Source organism: Aquarana catesbeiana, linkage group LG08 (assembly GCF_042186555.1).
Source record: "Aquarana catesbeiana isolate 2022-GZ linkage group LG08, ASM4218655v1, whole genome shotgun sequence".
Lineage (NCBI taxonomy): Eukaryota > Metazoa > Chordata > Amphibia > Anura > Ranidae > Aquarana > Aquarana catesbeiana.
The window spans coordinates 70,952,871-70,975,665 of record NC_133331.1 but is presented as its reverse complement, the minus strand read 5'-3'; the positions used below and the strand labels follow the sequence as shown (position 1 = coordinate 70,975,665).

At 38.4% G+C, this 22,795-nt stretch overlaps 2 protein-coding genes across 2 annotated transcripts; both read left to right on the top strand.

Moving 5' to 3' along the window:
- The first annotated feature begins 1,947 nt into the window (after window positions 1–1,947).
- On the top strand, window positions 1,948–6,207 carry LOC141105825 (trypsin-like). Its single transcript, XM_073595958.1, has 4 exons — window positions 1,948–2,064; window positions 2,973–3,226; window positions 4,921–5,057; window positions 5,939–6,207. The coding sequence occupies exons 2-4, from the start codon at window positions 2,977–2,979 to the stop codon at window positions 6,086–6,088; spliced, it is 537 nt and encodes a 178-aa protein (XP_073452059.1). The 5' UTR covers window positions 1,948–2,064; window positions 2,973–2,976; the 3' UTR covers window positions 6,089–6,207.
- A 9,758-nt stretch (window positions 6,208–15,965) lies between these two features.
- On the top strand, window positions 15,966–20,385 carry LOC141105816 (trypsin-like). Its single transcript, XM_073595948.1, has 5 exons — window positions 15,966–16,012; window positions 16,168–16,318; window positions 17,164–17,417; window positions 19,099–19,235; window positions 20,117–20,385. The coding sequence occupies exons 1-5, from the start codon at window positions 15,973–15,975 to the stop codon at window positions 20,264–20,266; spliced, it is 732 nt and encodes a 243-aa protein (XP_073452049.1). The 5' UTR covers window positions 15,966–15,972; the 3' UTR covers window positions 20,267–20,385.
- The last annotated feature ends 2,410 nt before the right edge of the window (window positions 20,386–22,795 follow it).

Here is a 22,795-nt window from a genome sequence, read left to right as displayed (position 1 = left end):
GAGGAAAAAATTTGTTTAAAAAAAAAAATTTGGGATATTTATTATAGCAAAAAGTAAAAAATATTGTGTTTTTTTTCAAAATTGTTACCCTTGTTTTGTTTATAGCACAAGAAATAAAAACTGCAGAGGTTATCAAATACCACTAAAAGAAAGCTCTATTAGCGGGGAAAAAATGATAAAAATTTAATTTGGGTACAGTGTTGTATGACCGCCCAATTGTTATTCAAAGTGCGACAGTGCTGAAAGCTGAAAATTGGCTTGGGCAGGAAAGGGGGTGAAAATGCTCTGTATGGAAGTGGTTAAAAGGCATTTGTTTTGTACGATCTAAAAATCGCGAATCAACGCTCACCAAACTTCTACTAACATGAAATTAGCAGAAGGGGCCCAAAGGGTGGCGCTTGAGAAATTAACTTCCTCTTTATACTCTCATAGTTTGTTACTACGTTCGTGTTTGTCAAACGACAATTTGCGGATAGTTAGTATGCTAGACAAAATCCTGCACGCACCCTTTTGACAAAAATCAGACGCTCAGTCGTCCAACAATCAGAACGTGTGTACGAGGCTTTAGAGGTAAAACCATTAGCACAAAGGTGACCAACCCTAAAACTAAACCCGTCGTAAAAAAGTGCAGCGCTACAAAGTATCAATCATAAAAACAACTTTACATAAATCCATATAAAAATAGATTCTATAGATGTAATATGTGACCTTATAGCAATCCACAAATAGTCCATAAAACTAGTGTCCAAGAAATATAAAAGATCATCCAATAAATGTATATTCACAAGTGGTAATATGCTCAATATGAAAGAATATTCTCCAATACACCATATAAAGTTCCAAAAGTGCTCTTATGCAGAAAAGTGCCTTCAGTGCAGTCCCCTTTAAGGACTCCAGCAACCTTCCAACGGTAAGTACTGTAGCAGAACATCACAAAAGGACCTTTTCATAGATTTCCCACAATCATCTGGTGACTCTTCCGCAAAGAAAATGATTCCTCACATCCAACCTGGTCACAGAGTGCTCACCACACAGAGACCGAGGAGAAGTACATAGTGTAGTATTTTATTTATAAAAAAATGAATATACATTAAAAATAGAGGATGTACAATGGAATAAAAACCAGATAAATGGCCAAACTCATAGAAAAGGCCACCGGATTCTAAATGGATGCAGCGGTATGACGTCAGCATGCAAGGGTCCTCCCTATGCGTTCTGTGCACATGCACATCATCAGGGGATCCATCTACAGATGCGACCCTTGCATCCTGACACCACGCCACCACATCCATTTTGGATCTGGTGGCCTTTTCTGTGAGTTTGGCCATTTATATGTTTTTTACATATAAACATAATCTTACAAACATCACTTAATACCTTATTCTGTAAAAGTGGAAGCCATCTTTATTAATAAGACGATCTTGTCATAATAAAACAATTTGATATGTTGGCATTTGAAGAAGTGAAATGGAATAGTGTGAAAAAATAGTAAACTAATACGATTAAAAAAATTACTAACATTACCGATGATCGAGGTTGCTGATAGTGTGAAAAAAAACATGCCGATAAAACTGTGTATACATTAACCTGAACATTTCTTATTGACACAGCTGGCCAGTGTACAGGTGGGGGGGAATGGGGGGGTCCTGGTAAAACATATAAATACCTACATTATTAGCAACAAATTGTTCACTGGTAAAATCGACACCATGAAACTCCTTCTGATCTGTGTGCTCCTCGGGGCAGCTGGTAAGTATACATATTATATATATATATATATATATATATATATATATATATATATATATATATATATATAATGTTTATAAAAAATGTTTTTATATAAACGTAAACTTAATATATCCCTTTGCGTAGGCTCTCTTTATGCAATTAGCACATGTTGTGTTTTACAGCTGCCTTGGATGATGACAAGATCGTTGGAGGATATACCTGTGCAGCCTACTCTCAGCCCTGGCAGGTATCTCTGAACTCTGGATATCACTTCTGTGGTGGATCCCTTGTCAACTCCCTGTGGGTGGTCTCTGCTGCTCACTGCTACAAGGCGTAAGTGCACTTTTTATGACAGCACTTTTATTAGAATAGTTACAAAGCATTGAAAAAAGTAGTATCTATTATTCAGAGCTTTACCAGCTGGTTGACCAGCAAAGTGGCATGTTGGTTAAATGGATGGTTGGTTGGACATGGGGTGGGTCAGCAGGAGATCCCTTGGGATGGTAATGACCTTATTAGTGAAGAACCTATTCATAAAGTGCAGTCAAATTAAACACAAATTGTTTGGTGCTCCCAATCTCTTGCTAACATATAGCTCCTGTGTATCCAAATCAGATATACATAGATAACCATTATTGCAAAAAATATAGTGCTCCTAACAATAATTAAGTTGAACCAATGAAACTATGTAAAAATTACCATACCAAAGTTTCAGCTGTAATGATTACTTTAATCATTAAACCCTTTCTCCAGGTATGTTGTAATATGTTGAATAGATTGGGGATGAGTTAAAAATGCTACCAAATGTTATTTATTCCTGTGACCCCCTTTGGAGTTTTTCCCTCACTTCTTGTCATGTAATATGGGATACATTGACAGAAAGCCTTCCCCAATCTACTAGAATGTAATTTTTTTTTGTGTCCATTGGAAGCAATTTTATACCACTTCCTGTCTTGACCGGAAGTGAGGATAAATCTCCCCAATAGAAAGACAGGCCTCTGACAGAGGCTCTATTCCTTTCCTGCTCTATACAAAACAAAAGTAAATGTTCTCAGTACCCAAAAGACTGTACTTCACTCCTGGAATTGAAGGTGAGTGTACCAACCCCTAGTGGTACACGTTCCATACTAAGTAAACCTACACTGCTGCTCAGTTTGAAATAAATTAACTGGCTTCTATCCAAAATTTCTTTGTTTAAGATTAAAATGTATACTGATTTAATTGAATTTGTCTCTATACAGGAGCATGCAGGTCAGACTCGGAGAGCATAACATCGCTGTCTCTGAGGGCACCGAGCAGTTCATCAACTCTGCCAAGGTCATTAGAAATGCTGCATACAACTCCAGAACCCTGGATAACGACATCATGTTGGTCAAGCTGGCCTCTCCTGCCACGCTGAACTCCTACGTCAAGACCGTGCCTCTGCCCAGTGGTTGTGCCACTGCCGGCACAAGCTGTGTGATCTCCGGATGGGGCAATACCCTTAGCAGTGGAAGTAAGTCAACATCACTGTAACATCATCTATTATTGATATTAAATGAGGCTGAGCTTCTCTAATACATTTGCCATGTTTAGGACATTTAGGCAAAATGTAAGAATGAAACCGACGCTCATCATAGACAATCTAAGTGTGATTCATAGAGGTGATTAAACCCGGTGGGCGGGGTGAAACACATAAGGGGGCCTGGCCCAAGGGGCAGCATTGACTGAGGCTTTCAGATGTATACATCCACACCAGGATCGGCTATATTGAGTGGTGGTTTCATGCTTAATTAGTTTTTCTTGCTAACCTGAGTGACAAAGGGGTTCTACAATTCAGCCTGGAATGGCACCAGCAAGCACTAATGGACTTATTTAGGCAAAATTATTCCTTTGAGGAACAAATCCCAAAAAACCTATTTCTGGGCAGTTAAAAATTAATTAAGCATATCTCCACCCATACAGCAATGAAGGATCCAGTGCTTGTTTTGTCAAGGGGTTGGAATAACACAAAGTAATGTTTAACTTAATCCAGAGTCCCGCTATCTTCTTCCATGAGGTTATGGTTGGGGTGACCAGTCCTCCAAAGCCTCTCTTCTTGCCAGTTCTCTGACTGGTCTTGTCACTGCCCCCCTTGCTGAGTTCATCACGTACAGTGCAGGACCACCCTAATGATCAGTGGCCATGTCATCAGTGTGGCTGGTGGAAGGAGTGTCCCACCACATTGCAGTAGGACCAGACAGCAGGCTGTCCTAGGGTAAGATGGATATTACTCTATATTATCCCAATCCCTATAATTGAAATTGAGCACTGGATCCTTTATGAGCTGGGAGGGGGCAGTTTTGTTTAGACTTTACTGAAGAAAAACAAAAAATAATAAAGTAGAAAAACAATAAGAACTACATTCTGAAATGTTTTTTAAACTTGGAACAAGTGTCCCCTTTGGGAGATTTACCTTTTTCCCGTTCTTTAAGCCATGCAGAATTTTGGATTTCTCACCATTTTCAGTCCCAGTGAAATAAAGAGGGTGAACGTCTTTAGCGAGAACACAAGCAGCAATAAAACCTGAAGAATGTTTTATACCCCCACCCCTCTATCCAAAAAGTTTTGACTACACTTTAATGTTGACTGTTTCTGTTTATCTGAAAATACAAACAGGCCTCTATAACTGGAAGAGGGTTGGGATGATGAGTCAGCTGTGTATTTGTAATCACATCTGCTAATTAGAGCTATTCAAAATATAGGCTGTATAAATTATTCACAACATAATTTCCCCACCAAACACTTATGGACTTTATTGGGACTTCACAAGATACAAAATTAAAATTAACAAGTGTATTATAGTTCACATAAAACAAGTCCCCAGAAGTCTAATATACTCATCAATATCCAAACCTGGATTGAAATGTAGAACACCTATAATATTTTATATATGTAAATTGTAAGTAGGCAGTGTTACAAATAAGCTTGTCCAAATTCAGATGTCAAATTCACAACATAGTTGCAAGTCACCATAGTAAAGAGCTGCAGAATATACACAAAAGCACCACCTGCTGTCTGCAAATATAATAATAAATCATTTGAATTATTTTATATTTCTCTGGATAAAAACGTATAATGCAAGTTTTCGTCTTTTTTTAACACAATTTGTTCTTTCTCCTTTTGTGACTCAGTCAATATTTTATTAACTATCATTTGTTTTAATTGTAGCCAACATGCCTAACCTCCTGCAGTGTTTGAACGCCCCCATCCTGACCGCTACCCAGTGTAGCAATGCCTACCCTGGAGAGATTACCGGAAACATGATCTGCGTTGGCTACCTGGAGGGAGGCAAGGATTCCTGCCAGGTAATTGCCACAACTTATTTTAATTTTTGTATATAAAGTTGTACTGTTTCAAATAAATATGTTATCTCAAACTACTAGTAGTTTTTTTAGACTGAGAAATTAGTTTTTTTTATATTAGTTTAAATGTAAAAAAATCAGCTTAAGCCTAGGTTCACTCGCACGATTTCAACCTGGCAATTTAGTTAGACTTAGGGGGCGATTTGACAGACATCTATGCGGGTTCCTGCACAGATGTCTATACAAATTGCCACAAAGTCGGCGCCGCACCAATACGGACGGTGCCATTGCCGGCAGCAGCTGCCGATTTGGTATGCGTTTTGACATGTCAAATCACATGCCAAATCGTACCAGTGTGAACCTAGGCTCAAGCTGAAGTTAGAAGCTGATTGACTACCATGCACAGCTGCACCCTTCAGTTTTAGTTAATCAACCCCAATATCTTTTATCTTACCAGTCCAAAGGTATGGTGGCTGCAATATTTTTCTCATTTTCAGGTTAAGAATGTTTTTTTAGCAAATATGGGAATTAACTGTTGATCCTGCCAGACATCCAGTGCCCTTGTCACTTCCTGTGAAATAAACTGGAAGTAAACACAGTCTTATATTGCTTGCATAAGCTACTAATCCCATAGCTCCACTTGTAGTAGCAAAGGTAGACCTGCTTGAAATCCAACCTTAATGGCTACCATGGCTCCTTCCATAGATACAGTGGAGGTAATGAGTTTAGCCACCCAGGGACAGGAAGGGTGTCATCCCCTGGATTACCAGGTGCAAACATAAATAAACTAACCTGAAAAAGTGAAAACACAGCCACTACATCTATATACTTATAATTTACTGTAATTTACCCAAAGTTCTAAAAAATGCTTTTTATTTTTTCAGGGTGACTCTGGTGGCCCAGTGGTGTGTAACGGACAGCTCCAGGGTATTGTCTCCTGGGGATACGGCTGTGCCCTGAGGAACTACCCCGGTGTCTACACCAAGGTCTGCAACTACAACTCCTGGATCGCCAGCACTCAGGCTGCCAACTGAACTTTCAAATGAAATACTTATTCAGATCATTCTTTTCTCTGCTTCTAGAATACAACAAATGATGTGCTAGACTCAGACTTTATACCTACATTCTCTAATGACTGAATAAACATATTTCTTAAAAATATTTTTTTTGTTCATTTTATATATTACTGCAACTATTGGTTCTTCAATTACTGCTCATCTTGGCCACAGAAATATGGGAAAAAGGAAGTAGAGTGTACACCGCTCCAAGGCTGTCTGCAAATTAAAGATCTCTAGGTATTACTGTGGCAACAAGACTGGGTACCTGCCAAAGTCCGCAACCTAGGAAATCCATGCAACAAAGAGAAAAAGCGGCACATCCAGAGATGAAGAAAAATGTTGTTGGTTTATTGTAGAATTAAAGGATGAAAAACACGACACATGAGGGATCCACACTGTTCAGCAGACGCGGTTCACACAAAGTGCTTAATCTTTGCTGACTATCACCAAGTGTGCATACTCCTTTATAGACCAGAGTGTGTGGCTGGAACTAATCAAAAAAGGACAGGTAAAAATCAATCACCTGTCTAAATAGAGATGTTCAACACACCATGTGCGTATAGGATGATCTGTCAAAGGAGACATGTACACCTGGGCAAAACACATATACATGCATGTATAATACAAATGTCAAAACTTCACAGAAGATAATTAATCGCATACCGATGTAAAATAGTATAAACATTGAAAAACATGTATACATAAAAGAACAAGAATGTATACGTATACTTTCAAAAATACAAACACAGACCAGCAAAGATAGTGATGGAATCATGGTAGGAGGAATCTCATGTGTAAAAATATATAAAATATACATACATGAAAAACCCCCACATGGACCAGAATTTACCAGTGGCCTAATACAGTATATATAAAAATCCAAAAATCCAAAAAGAAAATGCATGTAAGCATATGTATATAATGATATTTATATTTGTAATTAGAGGCACAAAAGTAAATAAAAGGTCGTATGAAAACACCACTATGCTGAAACCATTAAAAGACACCCACACGTTTACAAAAAACGAGAATGGAACAGTCCTCAAAACACAGAAAGTATGTACATTTCATGTAAAACAAATATGTGTGCACATATCTGAGCCCATAGAGATAAATATTAACTGAGAAAAATTAAAAAAAACAGACAATCGGTCAAAAAATTGCATCAAAAAATTTTACATAAAAAAAGACCAAGAGCAGGAGTTTAATTAGAAGGACAAAACATATATATATATGAAGCACATTAAAATTACTCAAAATAGTGGGAAACATCCCATTCATAGTTTAAGCCAGAGGGAATACGGTTACTCATATAAAAAAATTCAGTAAACTTCCCTCCTACATAAAAGTCTAAATAAATCTCCCCCTCTGGCTGAGAGTTTAACCCTTTCTACTATTTGTACTTGCACCAAACCGGTATTGCCATTATGGTGGTTGTTAAAATGCCTCGCTACATTAGTGGATTTTTCTGTTCTGATGTCGCTTAGGTGTGCACGGAAGCGATTGCGTAGTCTGCGAGTGGTGAGTCCCACATATTGGATATTGCATGATTTGCAAGTAATGGCATTGATGACATTAGTGGTATTACAATTGAAAAAATGTTTTGAATGAAAGATCCTACCATTACTGCTGGGCGTCACCTCCTGGCCTCCAGAAATATGCAGACAGCAAGGACAATCCCTGGTCCCACACCTAAAGTTGCCTTCAAAGTGTAACCATGTGGCTGATTGTTTGGGCGTGGAAGGAAAAAAGGTAGGAGAAATAGAGGTACCTAGGGACTGTGCCTTACTAGGTATAAAGTTTATCCCTCCACTTAGAATCTTCATCAAAGACTTGTCCTCAAACAAGAGGGGCAAATACTTATTAACCACTTCTCTAATCTGATAGAATTCCTGGCTAAATGGTGTAACTACAGTGGGTTTGCCATTATATCTATTTTGGGGTTGTTTTTGTTTAGAGAGAAGATCTTTCCTGTTCTTATTTTTAGCAATGCTCAATGCACGCTCTAACATCCAAACGGGGTAACCCCGTTGTCTAAACCTATTGTACAATGCTCCTGCCTCCTTCTCAAAATATGTATCCTCACTGCATATGCGATGTAGACGAATACATTGTCCCACCGGAAACCCCTTAATGGTGTGTGGGATGATTGGACTGTGCCATAAGAAGGCTGTTGCCAGCCAAGGGTTTCCTATAGAGGCGTGTAATAACACGAACCCCAGAGGAAATCAATAGCACCTCCAGAAAACTAATTTCACCTGCTCTCATTAATCCTGTAAATGACAAATCACTAGTATTTAAATTCAAATAGGTCAGAAAAGATTGCAGATCCCCAATTTGTTTGTCACAAACAAACAATAGATCGTCTATGTAGCAAAAGAATATACAGATATGTGGTCTGAAAGGGTTACTATCTCCATAGATGTGGGACCACTCCCACCAACCCATGAAAAGGTTGGCGAGAGAGGGTGAAAACTTGGCCCCCATCACGGTCCCACACCGCTGGAGATAGAATGTACCATCAAAAATAAATACAAAATTGTGCTTCAAAAGATAGTCTAAAACATCCAAAATAAATACACAGTTACAAGTAAAGTAGTGGAGTGCTCTAAATAGAAGGAAAGAGCTAGCAAGGAAAAGAGAAGAGGAACACGAAGAGGAAAAAGAGGAGGGAAGAGATACAAAAAGAGGCAGACTCTAAAAAACCACTCATTCAACCATTAAAATCTATAACCTTTCTAGCTCAGTCTTTTCAGAAACTGAGCTAGACCTTCTTAGGAAGGGCCTCAATTTTGCCCCACCTAGTGTACCAAACTTATTTGAATTATTCATTGATCTTAATAAGTACATACGTAAGCTTACTATACAAAGATATTACATACTCAAAGAAGCCAAGAATTTGAATAGCACTAGCAATACTAAAGTGGAACCAGAAGGGTCACTATCACCTGACATAAGCATAGAAGAAGACTCTATACTGAACATACTAGAAGAGCTCTACCAAGAAGCACAAACTGAGGGACAAACAATTCTCGAACCAAATATCGGTCCCCCCCTAAGTTTTTGGCTGTAACTTGACAAAATGTGGAAAATTTCAAGGGGTACTTTTTTAAGGCACTGAACATGTGCTCAACCTACGCTGCACTTTTTATATGGGATATGTACAGTGCTTTAAACTTTGTTTAAAAATTATTTTAATTTATTTTAAATGTTTTATGACCATTGTACAAAAAGTGTCAAACAAAGAATGTCCTCGAACATATTCAGCATAGTAAGTGTCTAATCTTATATATTCCTTTATCTTTTCCACCAATGTGATGAAAACTCACCTGAAATTGTGATCCCTTCATGAATAGAAAAGGAGAATTTTAGAGGAGGGTGTTTTTAATTCACAGGAGGCTACTTTTATGGACAAAAAAATTTGAACTTAGGATTTATTTTTAGAAATTGGGGGGTTCCAGGAGCTACTGACTGAATAATCACCCAATTGTGTAATATAAACACAGCTAAACCGTGCTGCTATCCAGTGGCATAGGATTGAATGCTGGAATACTGAAAACAAATAAGGCTGACAGCGCTCAGGAGCTGAAATGAGGAATGGTGAATGGTGGCTGCAATAAATCACAATTTCTCTTAAATGAGCTTGATGGCAATTTATTAAAAAAAGTATTCAAAATAGTACATGGTTCATAAATGTATGGTTGCAACGTTACCGCACTGGCTGCAGAGCTGGCTCGGGCACTGATGAATCACTGTGACCATCACTGCCGCAATAGGAAGTAGGCAAACAGTGTGTTCCATTCTGGACCCACATGTATGGATGACGCCACTGAAGCTGAGGGCGGAAGAATAATACCTAGAAGGGAAAGCCACCATGGCTGGCGTGGAGGGAAGTGTCACTGGAGCCCTAGACAAAACGGAAGAAGAAGCAGCGGCTTCATGCTCGTCCCTGTTGCCGTGACTAGGCGTTTCGGACACATGCGCTTTATCAAGTCACGGGAATGACGGCTAACAGAGGCTTATAAACCCAATGTGGGGCGGGGAGTGGGCAGTGCTTAGGGGGAACGTTTTAAGCCAGTTAACCCATCAGTGCCCTTACCATTGAAAATGACATATAAGCTATTATATACATTTTATGTAAGAGGACCATAATAATAATAAAAATATAGGAAAAACAATAAAAAGAATGGAAAGAAAAAAGGAAAAAATGCTAAAATAAAAAAATTTAAAACTATCTTATATATGTTTGTAAAAAATAATAATAAATATAAATTGTTATAAACATATCATAATAATAAAAAGAAAAAGGAAAAAATAAACAAAAAAATAAATAAAAGGAAATAGGAATTGAAAAAGAAAGCAATTGATATTAGAAAATACCAAACTATATCCATCAAAAAGAAGATATGCACCATGGGTATAGTAGTGGTAATTTTAAAAAGATGGAAATATAGGTTCAGAAGAAATAAATAATCCACTGCAGTGTGGAGGGCATTGAGCTCTCATACATACTTCAAAGTGGTATGTAATATAAAACAAAAATATCAAACATTATGTACTTCCAGGCCGTTCGGTGACAAAGAACTGAAATAATAGACCCAAAAACATCTCTTCTACAAAAGGAAAGGGAACCTTTACTTATCAGTAAGGGTACCTTTGGGAATAGCTTTGTCACCATCACCTCCAGGCATCTGAAGTTTTTATTGTGCGTCCGGAGGAAATGTCGAGGAACACTATGTTTATCACAGCCCTTGTGTATGAATCTGCCGTGCTCACCTATGCGCTTGTGTAGGGTGCACATGGTGCAACTTACATAAAGTAGGCCGCAGGGGCAGCGCAGAACATAGATGACAAATTCAGTAGAGCATGTGATGAATTGTTTAATCTGGGATTTTTTTCCTTTTTTAGCAACTATTTCTGCACGTCCATGGGAGATGTAAGAAAAGGTTCCTACATTGAAAAATCCCAACTCTGTTGTCAAAGTAAGATCTAATATCATAAAGAGGTTTTTTATTGGTATTCTGTAACTTGCTGGGGGCTAGAATATTCTTCAACGTGCGTGCTCTCCTAAATGTGATCTGAGGGGTCGGAGGCAATATAGAAGGCAATCTCTGGTCTAACTTTAAAAAACTGTAGTGTTTATTTAAGATTTTTTTAAATTGACCTATGTTTATCGTTAAAGATGGTGATGAATCTTATTGCATTTGTATGGTTGTCTGACAAACTGTTCCAGTCTTTTTTTTGCAGGAGGTTTAAATTTGCATTAAAGGCTTCCTTGATGAGTGCGAAACGCTATCCTTTTTCTTCAAATTTTTTGACATCAAAGCTCCCTGTGTAACATAAGCCTCCGTCTTGGAGCAATTTCTACGTGACCTATTAAATTACCTTCCAGGAATGTTCCATTTCCAAGCTGAATGGTGGCAACTGGAATAATGGAGGCAAGAATTTCCACAGGTGGGTTTGGTGTGGTTCTTGTTGATGATGGTATCCCCCTCATGTGAAAGAACCAGGTCTAAAAAAACTATTTCACCAGGATCAATCACATAAGTAAAGAACAGCCCCAGGGAATTTGCATTGCAATGGGCCACAAAGAAGTAGAACACATATGGGCCACCCCCCAGATGAGGAGCATATCATCAATATACCGGACAAAGAACACTATGTTCGGCAAAGGGGTTGTTGGCCCAAATGTGCTTCTTCTCCCAGTAGCCCATGGTGAGATTGGCGTATAACGGGACAAAATTAGCCCCATGGCCGTACCTCTCACTTTCCGGTAGAATTGGTCCAAGAATTTGAAATAACTATGCATTAGAAAAAAATCTGTACTATCAACCAGAAAAATGGCCTGTTCAGAATTTAAATTGCCTGCTTTGATTAAAAAACGTTGTAATTCAGCAAGACTAACTTAATGAGGAATTGACGTGTAGAGAGAGGAGACGTCCCGTGATGCCCACATGTAGCCATCTCCTCATGAATATTGTTTGAGAACTTACAGTATATGGAAATCTTAAATAAACACTATGAAATTTTAAAGTTAGACCAGAGATTGGCTTCTATATTGTCTCCTTCCGTTCAGGTCACGTTTAGGAGAGAAGGGGATGTCTTACATGCCAACTCATCCTCTATGAACAGGCTGAAATAGTTCATAGTTATTCCCAAAGATACCCTTACTGATAATGAAAGGTTCTCTCTCCTTTGTAGGAGAGAAGTTTTTTAGGATCTATTATTTCAGTTCTTTGTCACCGAACGGCCTGAAAGAGGAACTGGAAGTACATAATGTCATTTGATATTTTTGTTTTATACCACTTTGCAGTATGTATGAGAGCTCAATTCCCTCCACACTGCAGTGGATTATTTATTTCTTCTCACCCATATTTCCATCTTTTTAAAATTACTAGTACTATACCCATGGTGCATATCTTCTTTTTGATGGATATAGTTTGGTCATTATTATGATGTGTTTATAACAATTCATATTTATTATTATATTTTACAAACACCTATAAGATAGTTTTTCATTTTTTTATTGCAGCATTTTTCATGTTTTCTTTCCATTATTTTTATTGTTTTTCGTATATTTTTATCATTATTATGGTTCTCTTACATAAAATGTATATAATAGCTTATGTGTCATTTTCAATGGTAAGGGCACTGATGGGTTAACTGGTTTAAAAACTCCCCTTAAGCTCTACCCACTCCCTGCCCCCACATTGGGTTTATAAGCCTCTGTTAGCCATCATTCCTTTGACTTGATAAAGCACCTGTGCGCGAAATGCAACAGGGACGCATGCGTTCCACGCTCCCGTGGCTGCTTTCTCTTACAGGCACCTCAATTCTATCTAAGGCTCCAGTGACACTTCCCTCTACGCCAGCCACAACGGCTTTCCCTTCTGGGTATTGTTCTTCCGCCCTCAGCTTCAGTGGTGTCATCCGTACATGCCGGCGGCTCCAGCATTGAACACACTGTTTGCCTACTTCCTATTGCGACAATGATGGTCGGCGCTTCTCCTTGGATTTCCCCAGTCTCTCTACAGTTATCCATCAGTGCCTGAGCCAGCCCTACAGCCAGTTTGGTAACATTGCAACCATACATTTATATACCATGTACTGTTTTTAATACTTTGTTTAATACATTGCCAGCAAGCTCATTGAAGAGAAATTATGGTTTATTGCAGCCACCGTTCACCATTCCTCATTTCCCCTACTGAGTGCTGTCAGCCTTATTTGTTTTCAGGATTTATTTTTAAAATACGCCCCATAAAAAGGTTTTAAATGTGTTTGGTACATGTACAGATATTTAAAGAAGAAAGAAATATAAGAAAACTTAATATCAAGAAACATTTTGCTGTTAACTCAGGGTCTAACACTATAGGGGGTACCAACCAAGGGGGAGGGGAATATGCACATAGTGGATTGGGGAATGTTTCAGCTTTCAACCCAAAAATAACTGGTAGCCAACATATGGATGTATTTAGAGCTATGCTTGAGAGTAATGTAAAGAATATGGACATAACAGTTTTGGTTGCCAGGGAGGCACCATTCAAAGTTGCTAAGTGGTGATACTCACAAAAACGCAGGTTTAGAATAAATAGATCAAAAAAGTGTGCCCCATACATTTTCCATGACAAATGTAAAGACCAACAGATAAGATTATTTTAACATGATAGCATCTTATTGTTCCTGCATGATAACATCTTCATATCAATAAAAATGTCCATTACTTTAACAGAATAAGGTGAAAAGTAATGTTTGATCCATTCTGCATCCACTTCTCAATATTTATCCTGTTAACTGTTGAGCACAAAGCCACCTATAAAATCACTCAACATCATTTTTTACAAAATATCAGAAATAAGTAGGCTTTATTTGTAGTAGATCTTAAAGCAGGACCATTAGTGTTACCCAAAGCATTGACTCTTTGTTTCCCTCTTTCAGAACCCATTGGACAATTAGAGATCTTTGTAATGCTATGGAGAATGTAGAAGAAAATAATTATCTGGATTGGTTCACCTGGCCCTCAAAGTGGAGTTTCAATGCCAAGTGATGGTAGTGAGCGCTTAAGGCCCTGTACACATTATATGAAAATCAGAAGGCAAAAATCTGAAGACGAGCTGTCTGCGGATTTTCGGATCATTAGTACAGTGCATTCGACAGACGATTTGACTTTTACATCAGACAAAAGCTGGATGTGCAGGCATAAAATGTTTGTCTGATGTGAACTCAATGTCCAATTTTCGGATAGTCAGTACAGAAATCCGTCACACAAAAGTCGAAAGTACAAACACGCTTGCTCGAAATCAAGGAACGACTGGGAAGAGTTTGGTCTTGTAAACTACTGTTCGGAATCTAGAATTAAGATTCGTGACACGGCAATTAATGAAATGTCAAATTTCTCATCTTCTTTAATGGGATAATAATGAAACTGCTTTGCATGTATTTATGCCAAACGTAGTTTAAAAGGCATTTGTTTTGTACGATCTGAAAATCGCAAATCAACGCTCACCAAACTTCTACGAACATGAAATTAGCAGAAGGGGCCCAAAGGGTGGCGCTTGAGAAATTAACTTCCTCTTTATACTCTCATAGTTTGTCACTACGTTCGTGTTTGTCAAACAACAATTTGCGGATAGTTAGTATGCTAGACAAAATCCTGCACGCGCCCTTTTGAAAAAATCAGACGCTCAGTTGTCCAACAATCAGAACGTGTGTACGAGTCTTTATAGGTAAAACCATTAGCACAAAGGTGACCAACCCTAAAACTAAACCCGTCGTAAAAAAGTGCAGCGCTACAAAGTATCAATCATAAAAACAACTTTACATAAATCCATATAAAAATAGATTCTATAGATGTAATATGTGACCTTATAGCAATCCACAAATAGTCCATAAAACTAGTGTCCAAGAAATATAAAAGATCATCCAATAAATGTATATTCACAAGTGGTAATATGCTCAATATGAAAGAATATTCTCCAATACACTATATAAAGTTCCAAAAGTGTTCTTATGCAGAAAAGTGCCTTCGGTGCAGTCCCCTTTAAGGACTCCAGCAACCTTCCAACGGTAAGTAGCAGAACATCAAAAAGGGACCTTTTCATAGATTTCCCACAATCATCTGGTGACTCTTCCGCAAAGAAAATGATTCCTCACATCCAACCTGGTCACAGAGTGCTCACCACACAGAGACTGAGGAGAAGTACATAGTGTAGTATTTTATTTATAAAAAATGAATATACATCAAAAATAGAGGATGTACAGTGGAATAAAAACCAGATAAATGGCCAATCTCATAGAAAAGGCCACCGGATCCTAAATGGATGCAGCGGTATGACATCAGCATGCAAGGGTCCTCCCTATGCGTTTTGTGCACATGCACATCATCAGGGGATCCATCTACAGATGCGACCCTTGCATCCTGACACCACGCCACCACATCCATTTTGGATCTGGTGGCCTTTTCTGTGAGTTTGGCCATTTATATGTTTTTTACATAAAAACATAATCTTACAAACATCACTTAATACCTTATTCTGTAAAAGTGGAAACCATCTTTATTAATAAGACGATCTTGTCATAATAAAACAATTTGATATGTTGGCATTTGAAGAAGTGAAATGGAATAGTGTGAAAAAATACTAAACTAATAAGATTAAAAAAATTACTAACATTACCAATGGTGGAGGTTGCTGATAGTGTGAAAAAAAACATGCAGATAAAACTGTGTATACATTAACCTGAACATTTCTTATTGACACAGCTGGCCAGTGTACAGGTGGGGGGAATGGGGGGGGGGGGTCCTGGTAAAACATATAAATACCTACATTATTAGCAACAAATTGTTCACTGGTAAAATCGACACCATGAAACTCCTTCTGATCTGTGTGCTCCTCGGGGCAGCTGGTAAGTATACATTGTATATATATATATATATATATATATATATATATATATATATATATAATGTTCATAAAACATTGTTTTTATATAAACGTAAACTTAATATATCCCTTTGCGTAGGCTCTCTTTATGTAATTAGCACATGTTGTGTTTCACAGCTGCCTTGGATGATGACAAGATCGTTGGAGGATATACCTGTGCAGCCTACTCTCAGCCCTGGCAGGTATCTCTGAACTCCGGCTATCACTTTTGTGGTGGAGCCCTCCTCAACTCCCTGTGGGTGGTCTCTGCTGCTCACTGCTACAAGGCGTAAGTGCACTTTTTATGACAGCACTTTTTATTGGAATAGTTACAAAGCATTGAAAAAAGTAGTATCTATTATTCAGAGCTTTTACCAGCTGGTTGACCAGCAAAGTGGCATGTTGGTTAAATGAATGGTTGGTTGGACATGGGGTGGGTCAGCAGGAGATCCCTTGGGATGGTAATGACCCTATTAGTGAAGAACCTATTCATATAGTGCAGTCAAATTAAACACAAATTGTTTGGTGCTCCCAATCTCTTGCTAACATATAGCTCCTGTGTATCCAAATCAGATATACATAGATAACCATTATTGCAAAAAATATAGTGCTCCTAACAATAATTAAATTGAACCAATGAAACTATGTAAAAATTACCATACCAAAGTTTCAGCTGTAATGATTACTTTAATCATTAAACCCTTTCTCCAGGTATGTTGTAATATGTTGAATAGATTGGATAGGATGAGTTAAAAATGCTACCAAATGTTATTTATTCCTGTGACCCCCTTTGGAGTTTTTCCCTCACTTCTTGTCATGTAATATGGGGTACATTGACAGAAAGCCTTCCCCAATCTACTAGAATGTAAATTTTTTGTGTGTCCATTGGAAGCAATTTTATACCACTTCCTGTCTTGACTGGAAGTGAGGATAAAGCTCCCCAATAGAAAGACAGGCCTCTGATAGAGGCTCTATTCCTTTCCCGCTCTATACAAAACCCCGAGTTGTACACGTTCCATACTAAGTAAACCTACACTGCTGCTCAGTTTGAAATAAATTAACTGGCTTCTATCCAAAATTCCTTTGTTTAAGATTCAAATGTATACTGATTTAATTGAATTTGTCTCTATACAGGAGCATGCAGGTCAGACTCGGAGAGCACAACATCGCTGTCTCTGAGGGCACTGAGCAGTTCATCAACTCTGCCAAGGTCATCAGAAATGCCGCATACAACTCCAGAACCCTGGACAACGACATCATGTTGGTCAAGCTGGCCTCTCCTGCCACCCTCAACTCCTACGTCAAGACCGTACCTCTGCCCAGTGGTTGTGCCACTGCCGGCACAAGCTGTGTGATCTCCGGATGGGGCAATACCCTTAGCAGTGGAAGTAAGTCAACATCACTGTAACATCATCTATTATTGATATTAAATGAGGCTAAGCTTCTCTAATAAATTTGCCATGATTAGGCAAAATGTAAGAATGAAACCGCTGCTCACCATAGACAATCTAGGTGTGAATCATACAGGTGATTAAACCCGGTGGGTGGGGTAAAACACGTCAGGGGGCCTGGCCCAAGGGGCAGCATTGACTGAGGCTTTCAGATGTATACATCCACACCAGGATCGGCTATAGTGAGTGGTGGTTTCATGCTTAATGAGTTTTTCTTGCTAACCTGAGTGACAAAGTAGTTCTACAATTCAGCCTGGAATGGCACCACCAAGCACTAATGGACTTATTTAGGCAAAATTATTCCTTTGAGGAACAAATCCCAAAAACCCTATTTCTGGGCAGTTAAAAATTAATTAAGCATATCTCCACCCATACAGCAATGAAGGATCCAGTGCTTGTTTTATCAAGGGGTTGGAATAACACAAAGAAATGTTTAACTTAATCCAGAGTCCCGCTATCTTCTTCCATGAGGTTATGGTTGGGGTGACCAGTCCTCCAAAGCCTCTCTTCTTGCCAGTTCTCTGACTGGTCTTGTCACTGCCCCCCTTGCTGAGTTCATCACGTACAGTGCAGGACCACCCTAATGATCAGTGGCCATGTCATCAGGGTGGCTGGTAGAAGGAGTGTCCCACCACATTGCAGTAGCACCAGACAGCAGGCTGTCCTAGGGTAAGATGGATATTACTCTATGTTATCCCCCCCCTATTGAAATTGAGCACTGGATCCTTTATGAGCTGGGAGGGGGCAGTTTTGTTTAGACTTTACTGAAGAAAAACAAAAAATAATAAAGTAGAAAAACAATAAGAACTACATTCTGAAATGTTTTTGAAACTTGGAACAAGTGTCCCCTTTGGGAGATTTACCTTTTTCCCGTTCTTTAAGCCATGCAGAATTTTGGATTTCTCACCATTTTCAGTCCCAGTGAAATAAAGAGGGTGAACGTCTTTAGCGAGAACACAAGCAGCAATAAAACCTGAAGAATGTTTTATACCCCCACCCCTCTATCCAAAAAGTTTTGACTACACTTTAATGTTGACTGTTTCTGTTTATCTGAAAATACAAACAGGCCTCTATAACTGGAAGAGGGTTGGGATGATGAGTCAGCTGTGTATATGTAATCACATCTTCTAATTAGAGCTATTCAAAATATAGGCTGTATAAATTATTCACAACATAATTTCCCCACCAAACACTTATGGACTTTATTGGGACTTCACAAGATACAAAATTAAAATTAACAAGTGTATTATAGTTCACATAAAACAAGTCCCCAGAAGTCTAATATACTCATCAATATCCAAACCTGGATTGAAATGTAGAACACCTATAATATTTTATATATGTAAATTGTAAGTAGGCAGTGTTACAAATAAGGTTGTCCAAATTCAGATGTCAAATTCACAACATAGTTGCAAGTCACCATAGTAAAGAGCTGCAGAATATACACAAAAGCACCACCTGCTGTCTGCAAATATAATAATAAATCATTTGAATTATTTTATATTTCTCTGGATAAAAACGTATAATGCAAGTTTTCGTCTTTTTTTAACACAATTTGTTCTTTCTCCTTTTGTGACTCAGTCAATATTTTATTAACTATCATTTGTTTTAATTGTAGCCAACATGCCTAACCTCCTGCAGTGTTTGAACGCCCCCATCCTGACCGCTACCCAGTGTAGCAATGCCTACCCTGGAGAGATTACCGGAAACATGATCTGCGTTGGCTACCTGGAGGGAGGCAAGGATTCCTGCCAGGTAATTGCCACAACTTATTTTAATTTTTGTATATAAAGTTGTACTGTTTCAAATAAATATGTTATCTCAAACTACTAGTAGTTTTTTTAGACTGAGAAATTAGTTTTTTTTATATTAGTTTAAATGTAAAAAAATCAGCTTAAGCCTAGGTTCACTCGCACGATTTCAACCTGGCAATTTAGTTAGACTTAGGGGGCGATTTGACAGACATCTATGCGGGTTCCTGCACAGATGTCTATACAAATTGCCACAAAGTCGGCGCCGCACCAATACGGACGGTGCCATTGCCGGCAGCAGCTGCCGATTTGGTATGCGTTTTGACATGTCAAATCACATGCCAAATCGTACCAGTGTGAACCTAGGCTCAAGCTGAAGTTAGAAGCTGATTGACTACCATGCACAGCTGCACCCTTCAGTTTTAGTTAATCAACCCCAATATCTTTTATCTTACCAGTCCAAAGGTATGGTGGCTGCAATATTTTTCTCATTTTCAGGTTAAGAATGTTTTTTTAGCAAATATGGGAATTAACTGTTGATCCTGCCAGACATCCAGTGCCCTTGTCACTTCCTGTGAAATAAACTGGAAGTAAACACAGTCTTATATTGCTTGCATAAGCTACTAATCCCATAGCTCCACTTGTAGTAGCAAAGGTAGACCTGCTTGAAATCCAACCTTAATGGCTACCATGGCTCCTTCCATAGATACAGTGGAGGTAATGAGTTTAGCCACCCAGGGACAGGAAGGGTGTCATCCCCTGGATTACCAGGTGCAAACATAAATAAACTAACCTGAAAAAGTGAAAACACAGCCACTACATCTATATACTTATAATTTACTGTAATTTACCCAAAGTTCTAAAAAATGCTTTTTATTTTTTCAGGGTGACTCTGGTGGCCCAGTGGTGTGTAACGGACAGCTCCAGGGTATTGTCTCCTGGGGATACGGCTGTGCCCTGAGGAACTACCCCGGTGTCTACACCAAGGTCTGCAACTACAACTCCTGGATCGCCAGCACTCAGGCTGCCAACTGAACTTTCAAATGAAATACTTATTCAGATCATTCTTTTCTCTGCTTCTAGAATACAACAAATGATGTGCTAGACTCAGACTTTATACCTACATTCTCTAATGACTGAATAAACATATTTCTTAAAAATATTTTTTTTGTTCATTTTATATATTACTGCAACTATTGGTTCTTCAATTACTGCTCATCTTGGCCACAGAAATATGGGAAAAAGGAAGTAGAGTGTACACCGCTCCAAGGCTGTCTGCAAATTAAAGATCTCTAGGTATTACTGTGGCAACAAGACTGGGTACCTGCCAAAGTCCGCAACCTAGGAAATCCATGCAACAAAGAGAAAAAGCGGCACATCCAGAGATGAAGAAAAATGTTGTTGGTTTATTGTAGAATTAAAGGATGAAAAACACGACACATGAGGAATCCACACTGTTCAGCAGACGCGGTTCACACAAAGTGCTTAATCTTTGCTGACTATCACCAAGTGTGCATACTCCTTTATAGACCAGAGTGTGTGGCTGGAACTAATCAAAAAAGGACAGGTAAAAATCAATCACCTGTCTAAATAGAGATGTTCAACACACCATGTGCGTATAGGATGATCTGTCAAAGGAGACATGTACACCTGGGCAAAACACATATACATGCATGTATAATACAAATGTCAAAACTTCACAGAAGATAATTAATCGCATACCGATGTAAAATAGTATAAACATTGAAAAACATGTATACATAAAAGAACAAGAATGTATACGTATACTTTCAAAAATACAAACACAGACCAGCAAAGATAGTGATGGAATCATGGTAGGAGGAATCTCATGTGTAAAAATATATAAAATATACATACATGAAAAACCCCCACATGGACCAGAATTTACCAGTGGCCTAATACAGTATATATAAAAATCCAAAAATCCAAAAAGAAAATGCATGTAAGCATATGTATATAATGATATTTATATTTGTAATTAGAGGCACAAAAGTAAATAAAAGGTCGTATGAAAACACCACTATGCTGAAACCATTAAAAGACACCCACACGTTTACAAAAAACGAGAATGGAACAGTCCTCAAAACACAGAAAGTATGTACATTTCATGTAAAACAAATATGTGTGCACATATCTGAGCCCATAGAGATAAATATTAACTGAGAAAAATTAAAAAAAACAGACAATCGGTCAAAAAATTGCATCAAAAAATTTTACATAAAAAAAGACCAAGAGCAGGAGTTTAATTAGAAGGACAAAACATATATATATATGAAGCACATTAAAATTACTCAAAATAGTGGGAAACATCCCATTCATAGTTTAAGCCAGAGGGAATACGGTTACTCATATAAAAAAATTCAGTAAACTTCCCTCCTACATAAAAGTCTAAATAAATCTCCCCCTCTGGCTGAGAGTTTAACCCTTTCTACTATTTGTACTTGCACCAAACCGGTATTGCCATTATGGTGGTTGTTAAAATGCCTCGCTACATTAGTGGATTTTTCTGTTCTGATGTCGCTTAGGTGTGCACGGAAGCGATTGCGTAGTCTGCGAGTGGTGAGTCCCACATATTGGATATTGCATGATTTGCAAGTAATGGCATTGATGACATTAGTGGTATTACAATTGAAAAAATGTTTTGAATGAAAGATCCTACCATTACTGCTGGGCGTCACCTCCTGGCCTCCAGAAATATGCAGACAGCAAGGACAATCCCTGGTCCCACACCTAAAGTTGCCTTCAAAGTGTAACCATGTGGCTGATTGTTTGGGCGTGGAAGGAAAAAAGGTAGGAGAAATAGAGGTACCTAGGGACTGTGCCTTACTAGGTATAAAGTTTATCCCTCCACTTAGAATCTTCATCAAAGACTTGTCCTCAAACAAGAGGGGCAAATACTTATTAACCACTTCTCTAATCTGATAGAATTCCTGGCTAAATGGTGTAACTACAGTGGGTTTGCCATTATATCTATTTTGGGGTTGTTTTTGTTTAGAGAGAAGATCTTTCCTGTTCTTATTTTTAGCAATGCTCAATGCACGCTCTAACATCCAAACGGGGTAACCCCGTTGTCTAAACCTATTGTACAATGCTCCTGCCTCCTTCTCAAAATATGTATCCTCACTGCATATGCGATGTAGACGAATACATTGTCCCACCGGAAACCCCTTAATGGTGTGTGGGATGATTGGACTGTGCCATAAGAAGGCTGTTGCCAGCCAAGGGTTTCCTATAGAGGCGTGTAATAACACGAACCCCAGAGGAAATCAATAGCACCTCCAGAAAACTAATTTCACCTGCTCTCATTAATCCTGTAAATGACAAATCACTAGTATTTAAATTCAAATAGGTCAGAAAAGATTGCAGATCCCCAATTTGTTTGTCACAAACAAACAATAGATCGTCTATGTAGCAAAAGAATATACAGATATGTGGTCTGAAAGGGTTACTATCTCCATAGATGTGGGACCACTCCCACCAACCCATGAAAAGGTTGGCGAGAGAGGGTGAAAACTTGGCCCCCATCACGGTCCCACACCGCTG